Source organism: Microtus ochrogaster, chromosome 1 (assembly GCF_000317375.1).
Source record: "Microtus ochrogaster isolate Prairie Vole_2 chromosome 1, MicOch1.0, whole genome shotgun sequence".
In the NCBI taxonomy this organism is placed as follows: domain Eukaryota; kingdom Metazoa; phylum Chordata; class Mammalia; order Rodentia; family Cricetidae; genus Microtus; species Microtus ochrogaster.
In genome coordinates, this window is record NC_022009.1 from 18,145,450 (window position 1) to 18,163,416 (window position 17,967).

A 17,967-nucleotide genomic window follows, 5' to 3' on the forward strand; every position below is an offset into this window, starting at 1 on the left:
GGATTAAGAGTGTGCACCACTATTGCCAGCCTTGATTTTTTTTTTTGAAGTAAAACACAATAAATAAAAACTCAACACCAAAACTACCCCCCCCATTAAATCAACCAACAAAAAATAAAGCCATTATCCTGTCACTAGGGACAAGTCCAGGACTCAGGAGTGTCACTGTACACCTTGGTGACACCTCCAGCCCCTACCCCAGTGCACCACAGTTGTACTCAGGCTGTAAGGAAAGAACAGGCTTCCTTTGGAGTGTTTTTCTGACAAGTATCTTGGTTGGCAGGAATGTTTCAGCTAAACACAGACTCCTATAGCTTTATAGAATGACACGTTTACTGTTTTTCACTCTGTTCTCATTTTAAAGAAACAAGTTTGCAATGTACCTAAAAAGTCATGAAAAGCATCACCTTATCTGGAAGCATCAGGAAACAGAGGGGGTGGCCATGCTACTCACTACAGTGTAAAATGTCAGTTCCGGGAGCTCACTGTCCTGACCAAGTGGACACAGCACCTCCCTTCCTTTTATTGTCAGATGTGACCTCTGTCCCAATATATAGAAGTGATATGACCACTGTTAGACATGAGCTTTGTCTTCTAGTCTTCAGTGTGACTCTAATTCAAGTTTCTAACAGGGCAGAAATTAAAACAGCAAAGAAATAAAGGAAGAAGGTGTCTAAGCAACCGAGTCTTCCCAGGAAGAGAGGAGGAAGCCTGGGAGAAGTGATTAATAGGTTTATTTGCATATACACAGAGAAGAGTCAGCGTTGCTGGGTGAGAAGAGGCAGGGCTTTGAGGAGGTAAGGCTTCAGCAGAGGAAGGCACCTTGACAGACAACACGAGACTCCTATTAAATCAGCACAACTGCAAACTTCTTTTGCCTCAAGCCAACGACTTAATGAACTCATTTATCGGTTGAGAATCATTTACAAAGCCAGGTGGGAAATAAAGGGAAGAGAAACAGTTTCACGTACCTGGACCTGCTGCTTAAAACATTATGTACAGGATGCAGGAAAAAAAATCCTTAAGAGGCACTTCCAGGAGTTCTTAGCCTGATCAGTGCCCTCTCCTGCTAGGAAAAACACCCATCAAGGAACAATTTGGGGACTGAATAAGTTTTCAACATGGGAGCCCTGGATTCTACAAAGGTCCCAGTAAAAGGGATCTTAGAAGTGATTCCCACCCAGGCTTCTAGTACCAGGACCATACAACATGGGATCACTGGAAAAGAGTGTGGAGTGGCTAACAGAAGCATCGCTCTTTCTCTTACTCTGGTGGTTATTGCAGGACCCATCTCTTGACAACCCAACCTACCCTACGGGGCAGGAAGTCCCTCCTAAGGGTGGAGTGCATCCCTCAAAGGGTGACCTTTCTCGGAGTCTACACTATGGACTAAGTGAACTCTGACTTTTGAATGGTTTGGAGTCCCCAAATGAGAGACTGCTTTTACATGAAAGCCCACCCTTGGCACTTGGAAACTATCAATAGCTAATTTTGCTTTCTTTTTCCTCCAGGAAGAATGTGGAGTGTGGATCTATCTGATTAGATTAAGGTAAAATGGAATACAAGAACAAGGCATGCTGACTAAGGGGAAGAGAGACACACACTGAGTGCTTATAACTCTTTTGTATATAAAGGATTAAAAATTCCAATTTAATAATTTCGGAAAAGCAAATGTAAAATGACTTGGGCTTATAAAACCAGAATTTACAATTATCTATGAATAGTCAAAAGATAAATCATAGAACCATTTTAATTACAAATCTAAAGTAATTCTAACGTTGGTTACAGAATTGCTGTCCCACTACCCAGGAAGAGTCCAGCTGCTGACTGTATGCACCCCACGCTACTCAAGCGCATTCCTCTCCTTCCCAAACCGTGCTCTCATATGTCAGCCACATCACCAGACACTAAGCACATCTCCCTTCCACAAAGCTCAGGAAAACGGTTTATCCTCCTGGCTCTTACCAACTGCCTTCCTTTCATAAGAACCCTGGCTCCTGGCACTGAACGTCGTCCATCCTTCAGCTTCCGCAGCTGGTCTTCTCTCGGCTCCATCCCAGCAGGTCAGGTCCTCCTCCGAAAGGAACGCTGCACCAGTGAGGCCAGAGATGCCTTGTGCTAAGTCCTCCCTAGGCCAGCTCCAGCCAGGCTCCAGTTGTCTAGCACCTTTGTATGCAAAGTTCCACTGTTCTCTCTTCCTCCTGCTTCAACATCTACACCAGCAGGACATCTGAGCAGCCTTAGGTCTTCCTGTCTTTCACAACCCTTCACTGACAACTCGGGGACTACCAACACCACTATACACTGAAAAGTTGATATTTTCTTCTCTCCACTGTTACCTACTTCAACAGAACAAAATGTTTTCAGGGAGCCAAGACACTGACCAGAGAGAGTTGTTTCTCGACACTCCCTGCCTCCTAACAGATGCCAACTACTCTGCAAAGTTCAGGTGGAACCCACAGCCTCTGACAACTCCAAGCCTGAGGGAGGGTGACAGGCCTGCCAATTCTGCCTGACGGACTGGCACTGGATACGGTACCGCATTCTGCCTGACGGACTGGCACTGGATACGGTACCGCATTCTGCCTGACGGGCTGGCACTGGATACGGTACCACATTCTGACTGGCGGGCTGGCACTGGATACGGTACCACATTCTGCCTGGCGGGCTGGCACTGGATACAGTTACCACATTCTGCCTGACTGACTGGCGCTGGATACAGTACCGCATTCTGACTGATGGACTGGCACTGGATACAGTTACCACATTCTGCCTGACTGACTGGCGCTGGATACAGTACCGCATTCTGACTGGCGGGCTGGCACTGGATACAGTACCACATTCTGCCTGACTGACTGGCGCTGGATACAGTACCGCATTCCACTCTTCACTACAACTCATTAGTATCCCTCTACCAGTCAGTTTATTAGTTTGGGTAAAAAGCTCTCCTGAGGGGTCCTTTCTTCTTTCAGGATGCCTGGACTCCATTAGCACCTGCTGGCCTCGAGTGCTTCTTAGGAGCCAGCACTAGGTGGTTAAAATGTGTTGTTCACTAGCTGCTGTAAGGATCTCACAGCACAGAGTGTAACTCTGCCCCTTCTGAAAACAGCGGCACTATCAGGATCTGAGCTCAAGTGTCAACCTCTTAACAGGAACAATGTTCCACTTAAGAGTCACAGTAAATGCTCAATGATGTGTTAGCTGAAGAAAACATGGGGCATTTAAAGAGGAGCCATGTTTTCCTCTTCAGCACAGCCAATGAGCTGAAGGCAGGCCTCTCCTTTCTGCTAGCGTCGATCTACAACTCACTGCAGCACGATCTGATCTAGAGGACACTCTTCACTTAAGACCAGAACACCTATGTCATGTGAACAATGAACAGGCGAAATGGCAAAAGCTACAGACCCACAGGGCTTTGCTGACAGACAGTTGAAAGAAAGGCCTCATAAGACATCAAGCCCACATGTGCCAGTGGGTACATACACACAACAAGCTAAATGTCCCAAGACAGGACCACTGTCACAGAGCCTCAGAGGAATGCTATGCTCGCATCTCACTAGAGAAGACCCCCTGGAGAATGGTGAACAGAAGGAGCAGGAGCAGACACGTTCAGGCCCCGGTTTTATGTGCCTTTAATACTTTTTCCTTTCCTCTGTGTTCACTAAACAAGAAAAAATTATTTTGCAAGGCTACTTTTTGTAGCTTTTGTTTTCCCTTTGTTTTTATCATGTTTTTAATTTCTTCTCTGAAGAGGAATTCTCTGAATCTGTGTCTTCCAATTCAATTCGATGCCTTTTGAGGCCACTGTGGTCATGAACACCCTTGCTGCTGTCCATGGCTGAGGGGTCAGTGGGGTCTTCTCTCATTCCAGCACTGGGGGTTTCACAGGCCATTTCAGACCCACAACAATCTTTGTGTAGAAGTGTCCCTGTCAGGGATGGGTTATCATGGTCAGTGTCTGGGTGTCCTGGGGAAGAGTAGACAACTGTCTCCTGCTCCCCAGAGTTCTGCCCATTGTTGTGGGGGTGAGGGGGTCGGGGGTGCAAGCGTCCATTGTTGTGGTTGGCACATAGGGTTTCAAGGCTCCTTTCCTCACTATCATCAGACTGGGTCCTGGGACAGTTGCCAGACGCACTGTTCAGAGTGGAACCAGATGCTTTGGGGACAGGAGAGGGTGGCTCCTCAGTCCGGCTGCTCAGGGCCTTGCTCAGGGCCTTTCCATTGAGCTTCTTGGTTTCAAAAGAGTGCTCTAGAGGACTGCTACTGTTAGTGTCCTGAGAGGTGCTCTCTAGCATCTCTGCCCAAGGATGGCTGCTGTGCTCATGGCTTGCACCACTGCTGGGATTCCTGGTGGAAGTCTCTTCTTTACAAGCATCTTTGTTGCAGCCTTCAGGGGGCAGGTCCTGGTCTTTCTGGGTTGGGCAGGCTTCCTTACTGGAAGAAGGGGTTGGGTTGTCTTTGGGGCTGGTTCCTGCTCTCCCTTCATCTGCCTCCTCTGCCACTAAAGAAGTTTCTCCATCTTTGTTATTCGAGTAAGAGATGTAGGAGTAGCGGAGCCACTTGTAAGCTTTATAAATCTTTCGCTCTACTGATTCCATGTTGGCAGTTGGTGGGGCCCGGCTTGGTTGGATATCCAGATTGGAAGCACTCCGCTCAGGGGAGGAGTTTGGGGAGGAGGAGAGGTCATCTACCTTGATCTGGGGATAGTCGTAATTGTCCTCACCAATGTAGGTGTTGGTGGGCTTGACTGGAGCGTTGGGCCGCTCTTCCCGGGCTGTCTTTTGCCGCCTCCGCATGGCATTTCGCTGCCGAGTGGTGGCTCGGCGTTGATTCAGTTCCTCTTCTTCCTCCGAGCTACTGGAGCTGCTGGAGCTGCTGGATCCATCCTCGGGGCTGGGCGACCTCGGCCGAGGGAAGAGATCTGTGTCCAGTTCAGCCTCACAGGCATTCTCTTCAGAATCAGACTCATTGGACAGGGCCAGGAGGCGCTTGTCCTGGTAGCGACGCAGAGCAGATAGGCGCTGCTGGCGAGATGCTGCATCCTCACACGTCGGCGTGGCTGGGGTTGACACTACGGCATTTGCGGTGGTGACTCGCAGGGGCCCCAGGTGGAAGGCATTGTCGGCAGACTCGTCTACTGTGGGAGGTGGGGAGCGGGGCAGTGAGGCCGAGGACTCTGAGTCAGTGTAGCCGGAGCGCTCACTGACCCCTGCATGCAGCTGAAGGATGGTGCTCTCGCTGAGGTCACTGTCTGAGTCAGAGCTCCAGCCCTCGATCTCGCGGCGCACCAAAGAGTCAAAGAAAGCCATCATCCGGGGATCTTCCTGGACCGACTGGTTAGCATAGTCGTGGGACAGACCACTTCCGCTGTTCAATACAAGGCTGATATACTCTTCATGGGTGTAGAGGCTGCGGGAATCATCTTCAATCCGACCGTCGAGGTCTCCTGTACATCCTGGCTGCTTGTATGGACTCCAGATCTACACAGAAGATGAAAAACAAAGGCAACCAGGATTGAATGGAAAATGTTCTACAGCTGGCCATGATAAAGACCACTAAAGCTGAGCTTCTCCCAGACACTGTCATATTAAAGTCACCAAACAACTTTAAAAATATTTTCTTTCCAGGTACAATGGCACACTTCTGTAATACCAGTGCTTGGAAGGCTGAGACAGGGGGATCACAAGGCCACATCAACTGATACATAGCCAGAATTTGTCTCAAAACAAAACAAATAGCCACTGACTCCTATGCAAAACAAAAGCTCTTTATTTAGTAAACTGACTCTTATAAAATAAATGTATATCAAAACTGAGGCTTTTAGGAGTAGGCAAAAGCTGTTTAGAGCATAGAACTAGACAGTATTCAGAGACCTAAGGATGTCTTTAGGTGGAGGATACCCATATATTGTCTCTTTCCTGTTATGTTTTCTGTCAGTACATAGGATTATAACTTTAATCTAAAAGTAGGGGCAGAAGATGCTTTGAATATTAGGTAGTCGATTTGAAAATATGCCTTGCCAGGCATGGTGGTGCACTTGGGAAGCAGAGGCAGACAGATCTCTGTGAATTCAAGGCCAACCTGGTCTATAGAGTTAAGTTCCAGGCCTGCCAGGGCTACATTGTAAGACCTTGTCTAAAAAGTAAACACCCTAAAAAGATTTCAGCCATCGTTCCACTTCTTTCAAACAGTAATATTCTAATTTTAACCAATGAGAATCACTCACTGGGGCTTGATAAGAATAGACACTGCCTCCACTGCATTTCCCTCTCAGACATGCAAGCATCGGTTACCTGGGAAACAGGGTTCTCTAACCAGGGTGTCGCTTGCTTGCTTAGCAAGAAAAGGCAAGGCACACTGTCCCTGGAGGGGTGACTGCATCCCCATCCCTTACCAGGTTGTCCAGGACTACACCCACAGCTACAAAGAAGCAAAACTAGAGGTTGTTTTCTGTTTTTGTTCTTTTGAGACAGGGTTTCTCTGTACAGCTTTAGATATCCTGGAACTCGGCTCTGTAGATCAGGCTGGCCTCAAACTCAGAGATCTGCCTGCCTCTTCCTCCTGCATGCTAGGATTAAAGGCGTGTGCCACCACTATCTAGTAAAACTAGAGTTTTTAACTCAGGTATTTTTGACTCAAAAACTGAGCTTTACCATTGTGTTGAGTTATGCAAAATCAAGTTCAAGGTAATGAAGTTGTCACTGTAGAGCAATTAACTTAACCTGACGCTGCTGGTCCCCTGAGCAGTGCAGAGCAATTCAGCTACACCAGCCCATAGCCTGAGCATCTCTCGGCAGGCATTCCAGTCATTTTCTTGCCTGACAGGTTGGTGTTTTGTCTTTAGATAGCATCTTACTCAAGAGAACAGTGTCTCCCAACTTCCTCCATTCGTTTCCTCAAAGCTCAGGAAGAAAAAATTCACCTCCGGAAATGTCCCAAGGCCTACTGATCCCTGAGAGGTGGTCTCTTTAGAAGATTTCCAGTTCACAAGAGGCTCCTTTCAGTTCACAGAGCCAGCTACTTCTCAGCCTCCCCAGCCCAGATGTGTTCTCCTTAGTCTTTTTTTTTTTTTTTTTTTGGTTTTTCGAGACAGGGTTTCTCTGTAGCTTTGGTGCCTGTCCTGGAACTAGCTCTTGTAGACCAGGCTGGCCTCGAACTCCCAGAGATCCGCCTGCCTCTGCCTCCCGAGTGCTGGGATTAAAGGCGTGCGCCACCACCGCCCGGCTGTTCTCCTTAGTCTTGTTTCCCGTCTACAACTCAAGTGTCCTGTCCTCTCGAGCTTCAAACTCCCACTCAGGAACATGGAAGCAGTGTGCCCAAGAGACACCTCCAGAACAGGCTGACTCTGACCCCAGAAACTGTGACTCAAAGGATCAGTAGAGGCGAGGCAGGGTTAGTAAACTCTAGCATATAATAAGCATAAAGCAAGAAGTGGAAAACAAAGATCTTCTCTGAGGGACATTCAAATTCTTTGTGACAGGCAATGATTGGAAAACACCTAGGCAGCACAAGGCTCTAGCTACATACAGATGGATATCTCTGCCAACAGATTTCTGAGAACTCAGAGTTTGGTGTCCTAAAAAGCGAGCTGAAGGGTTCAAAAGGTTAGGATACTTGTTGGGTCTCATTCTTAATTCTGGGCAAGTGATTCATTTTCTCAGTTTAAAAATGACAAAACATTATTTGCTATCTTCCCTAATATGAAAACAAATCTCCTTCATAGAACTCCAGATTCTGCTAACAGAAATGGTCTAACTACTTCACAAGCCACTTTTTACAATTAAAATTTTATTTTACATATATGGGTGTTTTGTCTGCCTTGGAGCCAAAAGAGGTAGTTAGATTCCCTGAAACTGGAGTTATAGACAGTCAGGGGCTACCATGTGGGTGCTGGAAATTGAACCCAGGTCCTCTGCAAGAATAGCAAGTGTTCTCAACCACTAAGCCATCTCTCAAGCCCTCTGACAAGCCAGCTTTAAAGTTCTGATCTCCCAGCCCCCACATTTTCTCTTCAGGAATGAAAATCACAGCATTAAAGGTCAGTTTTATTTGGGCTCTGGAATGTGACAAGTTGAGCTGAACTGTGTACTTCTGAAGCTTGGGCAATGGAACAAGACTGGATCAAAAGGAGACTTGGAGTGTGGACTCCTAGGCTTGGCTCCTTCATCTAAGCAGTGAATTAGATGGGCCCTAACGTAGTCCTAAGATTCAGAGCGAAACAAAACGGCCTCTTAGAAGTCAGTGTGTGTCTGAGAGCAGCACAGAGCAGCAGAAGCCTACGTCTCACCATTTCCCACAGTCCTAAGCAAACGTCTTACCCTGGAAAGCCTCCATTTCTCAACCACAGATCTGAGTGATGAAATGACATAAGCTATGGTCAAGCACTAATCAGCGTGCTGCTTTCTCTTTAATTTGGTGGCCGAATCCCACAACCAGAAAACTTTAAGACCAAAATGCTTTAGCTGGGCATCAGAATCACCGACTCCCCATTATCCTGGTTCAGAACCATTTCAATCATTTATGAAACTGTCCATTTCGTTACCTCAAAGTCAACGATTCAAAAGTAAAGCAATGCTGGGGCTGGAGAAATGGCCCAGTGGTTAAAGAACACTGGCTGCTCTTCCAAAGAAACCCAGATTCAGTTCCCAACACCCAGGTGGCAGCTCACAACCACCTGTAACTCCAATTCCAGGGGCATCTGATGCACTCCAGACTCCACAGGCATCTGTGCACATGTGGTATACATACATACATACATACATACATACATGCAGACAAAACACTCATACATATAATTTTTTAAAAAGCAAATCACGGGAAAAATAACTTGCTAGATTTATTTGGGAAACCTGCATCTTGGGTGTGTGGTCATTGTAAGCACCTGCTCTAGACCTTAGCGACTGTACTTAAATCTATACTGCAACTATCTCTTAATAAATGACAACTCTGAGAGGGGGAGGAGACCCCATTACTTATTAAGTGTGGTTAGGTGTGCCTCTTTGAGGTCTGAGTAGTTTTCTTGACAAGCACAGTTTTCTCAAGCTGCTGCAAAAAAGGATAAAATTCAATTCTTATGGAATACCAAGTGTTTGAGCTGAGTGACTGGGATGTGCTGAAGTAGCTGCTCTAAGTCCTCTTCTCTGTGTAAGTCCTTTGAATTTGACCATCTAATGAACCCATGATCACCTGTACACAGGTTAAGGTCCTATCTGTTATGTGGGGCTTGCAGACACTGCAATGTGGCTGCCAGGACCTTCTAGGGCCCTCCAGAATGGTTCTAGTCCTCTCCTTGTTCTCTGCCTTTGGCTACCCAAGATCACTTTTTCAACAGTCATATGCTTTCCTATTTCTGAACATTTCTTTATAAGCACAATGCCTGGCACAGAGCACTGGTCCCCGCCCCCCATTTATTTATCACAGGTTTGTGTGTAAGTGTGAATCACAGTGCATGTACTGAGGTCAGAAGACAACCTGCAGTGCAGGAGCTGGTCTTTCCTTCTAGCATATGGATCCCTGGCACTGGATTCATGTCTTCAGTCTTTAAACTGTAAGGGCTGCAAAGATGGTGCAAACAGTAACCTCTATTGAGATTATCCCAAGTGAGAAAAATCCCCCTCTCCAGTGTTTTGTCTCCATTTCTTGGGAACCCCTTTATCTTTGTTTCTCTCCCCTGGGTCATCAATTCCTAGGGGGACTTGTGTGACCCTTACCTTTATGCTTCCCATAGGGCCTACCATGAACAGCACACAGTAGCTATATCATAATATAGAGCAGAGCTTTGAGTGGGGAAAAAAAGAATTTGCCCCCCCCCACTAAGCTATAAAATAAACCCCTTCTTTTGATAAGTGTGGGCATTCAGGCAAACAGAGGACCTTTTCTGGGTGTGAAGAGGCTGGCTCTGTCAAAGAGGGCTCTTTTCCAAGTAGAAAAGATGGCAGTAAAGGATGCGGACAAGGAGGAGAGTAGACAGAGAAAATCAGATTTCATGGTGGATGATGTTTCTGGAGCCAATGCAAGCAGCAAAGTCACTTTTCATTAAACAGCAACTGTCAGGCCTGTAGATCCCAAGACAAAGGTGTGGCACACCCTCAATTACAATAGGAGACACACAGACACTGCGAATTAGGGGCCTTTCAGGAGAATGGAAGCTCAGGCAAGGGCAGTAATCCTAACAGAGAGAAGGGCTAGCACTTACTTTCAACCTTATTCTCCCCTCTGCCTCTCCTGAGTTTCTTTTTTCTTTTTCTTTTTTTGAGACAAAGCCACACTGTGTAGCTCAGAATGACCTGTGAACATGCTATCTTCCTGCCTCAGCCTCTTGAGTGTGCATCACCAAACCCAACCTGTAATGCTTTTCATTCTATTTCTAGCCAGACGGCAAATGGGGAAACATCTGTGAGAAACCGAAGCCGAGAACCCCGTGTTTCTCTCTCACTGTGCACACTTAAGGTTTTAAATGGCCAACTGTGTCTCTCCGTTCCTATGGGAACCTGGGAGCAGTGAGTTCCACAGCTCAGTCTGGATAACCTCACAGAGCAAACATTTTCTCCTCTTTCTTGAGAACTTGGCCAGTTTCCAACCTATGACCTTTAGAGTTAAGACTTCAGTTGACTAAACAATATCTGGGGAGACTCAGCACAGAAGCATCCGAGCACATGCCAAACAGGAATTTCTCTTCTAAAGGAGATGCCCAAGTGGAGAGCTCTCTGTAGAGAATGACGTCAACGGGCCTAGAAAGGGCATGTTACAGTGCCAACCTATTAATCATAGGCCAAATGAGAAGGGAAAGTAATGTGAGGGGCAGGGCTATTTCAGTGACTGTCCAAGTGAAGGACAAGTGAGATGGTACAGTCAGCCGTCCAGTCTCTTCCCACTAGCATGGTGAATGGAGTGGGGTAAGGTTCCAGCCTGGCTTTCCACACATTAGCCACACGACTCCAACAGTAATCTGTAACTTAAATGTCAACATCTGCAAACATAAGGGACTGCAGAGTACTCCATCCCAGATGGTGCATCTACATTCTCTCTTCCCACTGCAGATGGTGGCTGGCTACAACAAAACCACTTTCTGGATTCAGTAGGACAGCTGCACATATGAGCTCACACAGGCAATTTCAAACCACAAAAAACTCTAACATGGAAGGGAAGGTGGTCACTAAGTCCCACCCCTTGCTGAGATGCTATTAGCAACTGATGGCCACTGGAAGGAGTTCACTTTTCTTCAGAGATAGCAAACACAGGAGGCTCCACACACCCAGAAGGTCCTAACCCCATACACACACCGAGAGCTGATTAAGTGGGCTAAAAAACACAAAGCACATAAAGTTGGGAGGGGATAGTAGTGGGGAAATAGGGGATGAACAGGAGAATAGGGAGTGGATTTGATCAAAATACATTATATGCATGCATGATATCCTCAAACAATAATAATGCTAAATCATCATAAATACACTTTTACTTTTTCTCTGAAAATTTTCTCAGGTTTAATTTGTCATTTTAAAAACTAAGGAATTTTAACTATTGCGGGAAGCATAATCCCTGCCTATTTAAAAGTCATATTACCACAGGTCCTAAAGAATTTCTCATTTTCAGGCCAGGGACAGACAGAGCTCAGTGGTAAAGCCAAGCCTTGGTATAATTCCTAGTACTGGCAGCGTGTGAGTGTGTGTGTGTGTGTGTGTGTGTGTGTGTGTGTGTGTGAATTCTCATTTTTCCCTCAACCTTTATTTCCTCAGATATGGAAAAAGGTTGCTAGTACCTAGACTATGAGTGACCAAAGTAGGTTCCCTTTCTGTGGAAACGGGTTAGGCTGCTTCCCTTTGTGGTAGCTACACAAATACTCTTTAACCAAGGCGAATTTGTTCAGAAGATAAGGTTAGTATTCATATTTAATTTGCCTCAATCAAAACCACATGCAGGTTTTTGGTTTTGTTTTTTAAAAACCATCCTAAGACAACTTAACCATGATTCTGACAACTACTCGGCTAAATCTGTGCCAGATCGGGACAGAGCATGCTGGGTAATAGGAGAGATGATGGTTCTCCAGATCACATGAGAGTGGAGAGCAGAACTCACCAGCCAAGATCAGAAGCTACTACAGCACAACACGCAAAGCAGTGTGCAGAATACACTCCACCCTTCAAAGCCTGGTGACTAGTTCTAAAGGTGGATCTGGAGATATAGTTCAAAGTCAAAGGGAAGTCAGGGGACATTGGGCCAGGAGCTTGAAAGTTTGGTTTGCGGCCATCAAATCTAAACTGAGAATTGTATATTGGTCTTCTCAAAATAACCCTTGAACTTCTGGTCTTCCTGCCTCTACATATCAAATGTTTATACTTGATTACAGACATGTGCCACGATACCCAAACAAATGTACATTTCTGATTAAAAATAAACACATATAAAACACAGATTTATTAAGTACATTGATTTACTAATAAACATGTTACAATGGTTCTGAAAGGAAGTCATTAAAAAATTACTTAAAAAAAACAAACAAGTAGGGCATAGTGGCTCATGCCTTTGATCCCAGCACTCAGGAGGCAGAGGAAGACAGATCTCTTTGAGTTCAAGGTCAGCCTGGTCTACAAAGTGAGTTCTAGGAGAGCCACCTACTTTTAAAATATCAGCTTCTAATATTCTATGTTTAAATTGCTGACACACCACCCCCTTAAAGACAAAGTCTTGCTCTAGAGCACAGGTGGCTTTGGGCTTGGGAGTCTCCTAACCTCAGCTCTAAGTGTCAGGCTTAGAGACATTACCACCATGCTTGGCACTGAGTTTTGATAAATGCTCATATATTTAGATATAAATCCCTCTATACATTGTTCCAGTTTTTTCCAGTTATGAACTACAAACATTTTCCTAAAAAGGACAGAAGGGGAAAGTGCTCACCTTGATAATCTTTTCTACACCAGAAGAGCAGATCATGTATGTATGGGGGTTAAACCGGACCTGGTTAACAATGGACCGATGCCCTTTCAGCACCATGAAGGCTCCATTGACCACTCTGCCAATGCCACCTGGAAAGACAGAAGTTAACAAAATCACATGATAAAACAGGCCCCAGTAATGACACACCCAGTAATGACACATAAACAACTCAAAATAGGAGCTGAGCTGTTTTTTTTTTTTTTTTTTTTTTTTTTACCAACTATATGAGAGCAGTGTGCATAATCTCACAGATAAAGTTGCCATGGAAAGAGGGATGGAACATCTCCCAGCACATGTGCTCTTACCAAGAGCCTTTATTTAGCTTGTAAGCAATGCCCACGACCACCCACAGCAATTCCACTATAATGACCCAAAGACACTTAAAACTTAAAGTTTTTGGTCTCCAAGTTCTAATCCAAATTTTCTAATCATTTTAGAAAATGCAATAGAGCAAAATGAGATTGAAAGTTTGGGACAAGTTAGGCAGCTAAGCCAGGAACATACAAAACCAGAATCATGTGAAGGTTTAAATATACAAGGCATGTTTGATCTGCTAAACTCTCAGTTTATACTAAGATGGTATTAGATGAAGGAAAAAGAGGTTAACAATGCAAAGAACACTTTTTTTGTCCTTGGAGGGCAAAGAGAACTGAAGACAAAGGATATCTGAATCACGTTCATAACAAGCAAGTATTAAGAGTTGGAAGTAGGACCAGTGAGATAGCTCCATGGGTAAAAGCACTTGCTGCCAGACTCAACCTGAGATCAGTCCTAGAGCCTCACAACCATGGAAGGAGTTGTCTTTGCCCGAAGTAAATAAGTAATGTAATTAAAAACAAAAAATGTTGAACTACAGAGTAGGCCTTGGAAACAACATGTATAGTTCAGCCAACAGTTCACTTATAGAAAGCTTTATCTTTTTGTTTGTTTTGTTTGGTTTTTTGGAGATAGGGTTTCTCTGTGTAGTCCTGGCTGTCCTGGAACTTGCTCTGTAGATCAGCTGGCCTCAAACTCAGAGATCCACCTGCCTCTGCCTCCCGAGTTCTGGGGTTAAAGGTGTGTGTCACCACCATGCCAGGTTTGAAAGCTATATCTTAAGGAACAGCTTGTAGGCATCCTTCTTTGGAGAATGAGAAGAGCCTGGAATGTGTTAGCACAGTAAAGATACTGTCGTTAATGAACTTAGGAGAAACTCAGAGGTTCAATATAGATTGGCAATGGTGATATTACATTTACAGTTACACACAATTACAACCACACCAAACACCTGCACTACATTCTGAACGAAGCTGCTTCTGCGCGGTCACCCACAGCTGAGTACACACAAAGCTAATAAGGCAGAGTGAGGCATCCAGACACAAGCCAGTGTTATCTATCAATGGATACTTTCTTTTTTTTTAAATATTTATTTATTTATTTATTTATTTATTTATTTATTTATTTATTTATTTATATTCTGTCTGTATGCCTGAAGGCCAGAAGAGGGCGCCAGACCCTATTACAGATGGTTGTGAGCCACCATGTGGTTGCTGGGAATTGAACTCAGGACCTTTGGAAGAGCAGGCAATGCTCTTAACCACTGAGCCATCTCTCCAGCCCCCAATGGATACTTTCTTTGTGTCTCTACCACGGAGACAAAAGATTATTAAGTACTGTTTCTGTTCTATGTACCCCATTTTGCTCCCAGCAATACTTTGATCAACACTCATTCTAAACGTTTCCCAGTATCTCAGGGAAGGAACAATAACTAGAACAATGTGCCTTCCCCCCAGGTCATCTTTTTCTAGGGACTTTTCTGCATTCGGCCTCCTGGCAAAGTTCCTCATTTGCCTCATGGATAAAGGGAGCTGATCTGGTGGGATACAGGTGTGTCCGAAGTGTGCTCCATGGGCAAGAGTTAGCCTAACACATCGTGTCACAATGTCAAGTATCTGAGCGTAGGAGGGAGAAGGCAAAGATGGCTTGGGCCTAGGGAGAGGAACCTAAGGTGGTCAGCAGCTATCTAGACACAGGGCTCACAGCGTCCCTTAGGAGCAACCTTTCTCCTTCTGCTGCTGTGATAAAACATCTCAATAAAATGCAACTTAGGGAAGAAAGGGTTTGTTTTGGCTAACAATTCCACATTATAGTCCATTACTAGGTACACGATTTGGAGCAGGACCTGAGACAGCTGGCCATACCACATCCATAGTCAAGAGCAGAGAAGGAATGTAGACATGCTTGGTATTCAGCTAGCTGTCTATTCATATACACACGTCACATCAATTAAGGCTGTCCAAATAATCTTCCAGCTGGTTGTGAGAGCATACCTTAACCCCAGCACTCACAAGACAGAGGCAGGTGGATCTCTATGAGTTCAAGGCCAGCTTGATATACATAGTGAGTTGCAGGACACCAAGACTACACAGTGAGACCCTGTCTCAAAAAAAAAAAAAATTCAGAATAAATAAAACAATCTTCCAGAGACATGCCCACAGGCCAGCCTCCTCTAGCAATCCTTCCTGCAGCCCTCTACCCAGGAACTTCTAGGCTGGGGTTGAAACTGACCAGCAATGGCAGCTATGTCCATTTCTGTTGTAGGGAAGGCTGATTGTCAAGGAGTATACAGGCCATGGTACTCTGATTTCTACTTTTTAAACATATTCTTGTCCCTACCCCCAAATTGGGGTGGTCAGTAGAAAAGAAACTGGATTAAAGCTAGTGTTAATATTTTGTTTAATCCTGTGTTTTTCCCCCTCTCTTTCCTTTCCAACCTGGAATCCAACAAATCTGATTTTTTTTTTTTTTTTTTTTTTTTGCCAACAGAGCCAAGGTTCTGATGGTAAAACAGGTACAGGAAGCATTTCTGCCATTTGTTAGGGCAAGCAAGGCCGTGTTCCCAGAACCACAGCAGTGGATGGGCTCTCAGTCACAGAGCTTTCCTTAGCACAGAAGCATCAAATTAACATAACACATCTTTGGACTGCGTTGTGCTAAAATGTTCAATTCCAAACCTTGCTGTTTCAGTTGTTAACTTGAGTTTCATAAAAAAAAAATTGTTAAAATGAGTTTTGCTTGAATTTATGTCAGAATGCTCCACAATTTTTCAAATAGCCCTAAATATACCATCACTCCATACTACCTACTGATGTGAGGCAACACGCTCAGCATTGATGATCACACAATCAAAGTATCAGCTCTGGACAATGTTGAAGATGCTCTATGTCTGCAGTATCAAAAACTCAGCCAAGATGGAATGATTCCTTACATAAAAATAGCACACTGGGGAGGTGGCTCAGTGGTGGGCACTGCCCAGCAAGCCCAAGGGTTGAGCAGTCTCCAGCAGTGCAGTAGGTATATGAGGATGCAAATTTGCTTTTTTATACTAAATGCTAAAATTGTATGGATATCAAATAATCGATTTAAAACAGTTTTTATCATTTATTGTAAGTTACTGTTGGAGCCGTATGCCTTGCATGTGCCGACATACCCAGGGAAGGTGAAGGGTTTGCAACGGGAAAAGCTAAGACACCCTGCTCTGCATTCTGGTTCTTGGGTTTCAAATGACAGAATTCAGATTAACTGCACAGTGTATGGAAATGATTTGTTGAGTTATGACCTAATTGCTAATAATGAGTACATAAATGGCTAGTAAACTGTGTAAACAAATGAACATGCCCAGGGAAAAGGACGGGTCTTTCTGAGCCATTACTTCTTCACAGTTCCGTAGGACAGTCATTTCTTGGGGCCATCTGCTCTCACTAACTTTGCCAAACGTGATGGCACTTGTTTGTAGGTTTCTTTCAAAAGCCAAAGATGGAGACTACTGAGGAAGCTCAGTTGTTAAGAATACTTGCCACTCTTGTAGAGTACCTGGGTTCAGTTCATAGCATGCATGTGGCAGCTCACAGCCACCAGTTCTAGAGGATTCAAGGCCGCCTTCTTGCTCTGTGGGTACCACACACATGCAAAACACCCATGCACATAAAATAAATAAATCTTTATTTTTAAAGGTCAAAGTAGACCTGGGGAGATGGTAAAGTGCTTACTCACAAATATAAGTCCTGAGCTCAGGTCTCTAGAACCCATGTAGTGTCTGATATACAAAATGGCAACAACAACAACAACAACAAAAAAAACAACAACAAAAAAAACCAAAACCTACAAAAAACGCAAAAAAAAAAAAAAAAACAACCCCAAAACCAAAAACACCTTGTCTCAAGCAAGGGAAAGAGTGACACCAGAGGTTGTCCTGACTTCTACTATTGCACAGAGGCATACGTGTGTGTGTGAGGGTTAATAGTGGATCTCCACACAGAAGTCCATAAATACAAGTACTCTCACTACCTTAGAGGACACTGGGATCCAAGTAACTCAGAGAAAACACTGACTCAGAATCTAACATGCCCTGGGAGTGGGTGTGTGGGGTCCATGGCACTCGGGAGGTTTGGGCTCGAGGACTGACACAGTTTGAACTACACAGTGAGTTCCAGGCCCGTCAGAACTAATAAAACCTTGTCTGTAATAACCAAACAACCTAGAATCTCAGCCACTGGATTACAAAGCCAGGGCCACTCTAGGCAATTTAGTAATCTCTGTATAGAATATAGGTGGCTAGGGCTGGGGATGTAGCTAAGTTGTAGAACATTTGCCTAATTTAGTCCCTAGAAATGCCAGGAAGAAGGAAGGAAAAAGGCCAGAATGGCTTTTGTTTTCCCCTCCAAATTGGGCCAAATGTTCCCAACAGAGAAGACAAGGACTAAACATTAAAGTCCTAATTTCTGTCCTCTTCTGTACTTACTCTCTTTTCATGACATCCAGTTAGGGGTTTACTTCCTTAGGCCTCTCAATAGTTAGACGTTACTCTCACTTGTCATTGGCATTTCAAAACATAGGGAAGAAACGCCGGGCGGTGGTGGCGCACGCCTTTAATCCCAGCACTTGGGAGGCAGAGGCAGGCGATCTCTGTGAGTTCGAGACCAGCCTGGTCTACAAGAGTTATTTCCAGGACAGGATCCAAAACCACAGAGAAACCCTGTCTCGAAAAACCAAAAA

General features: G+C 44.8%; 1 protein-coding gene across 2 annotated transcripts in view; it reads right to left on the reverse strand.

Moving 5' to 3' along the window:
• Nucleotides 1-1,625: 1,625 nt before the first annotated feature.
• Nucleotides 1,626-17,967, reverse strand: part of Dcaf5 (DDB1 and CUL4 associated factor 5) — a 116,314-nt gene continuing 99,972 nt past the window's right edge. For both annotated transcript variants that reach the window (XM_005343270.2, XM_026779797.1), the window contains exons 8-9: nt 12,895-13,022; nt 1,626-5,480 (exon numbers count right to left, since the gene is read on the reverse strand). In XM_005343270.2, coding sequence (XP_005343327.1) covers nt 3,726-5,480; nt 12,895-13,022 — 1,883 coding nt within the window. In that variant the 3' untranslated portion in view covers nt 1,626-3,725. The remainder of the gene's footprint in view (nt 5,481-12,894; nt 13,023-17,967) is intronic.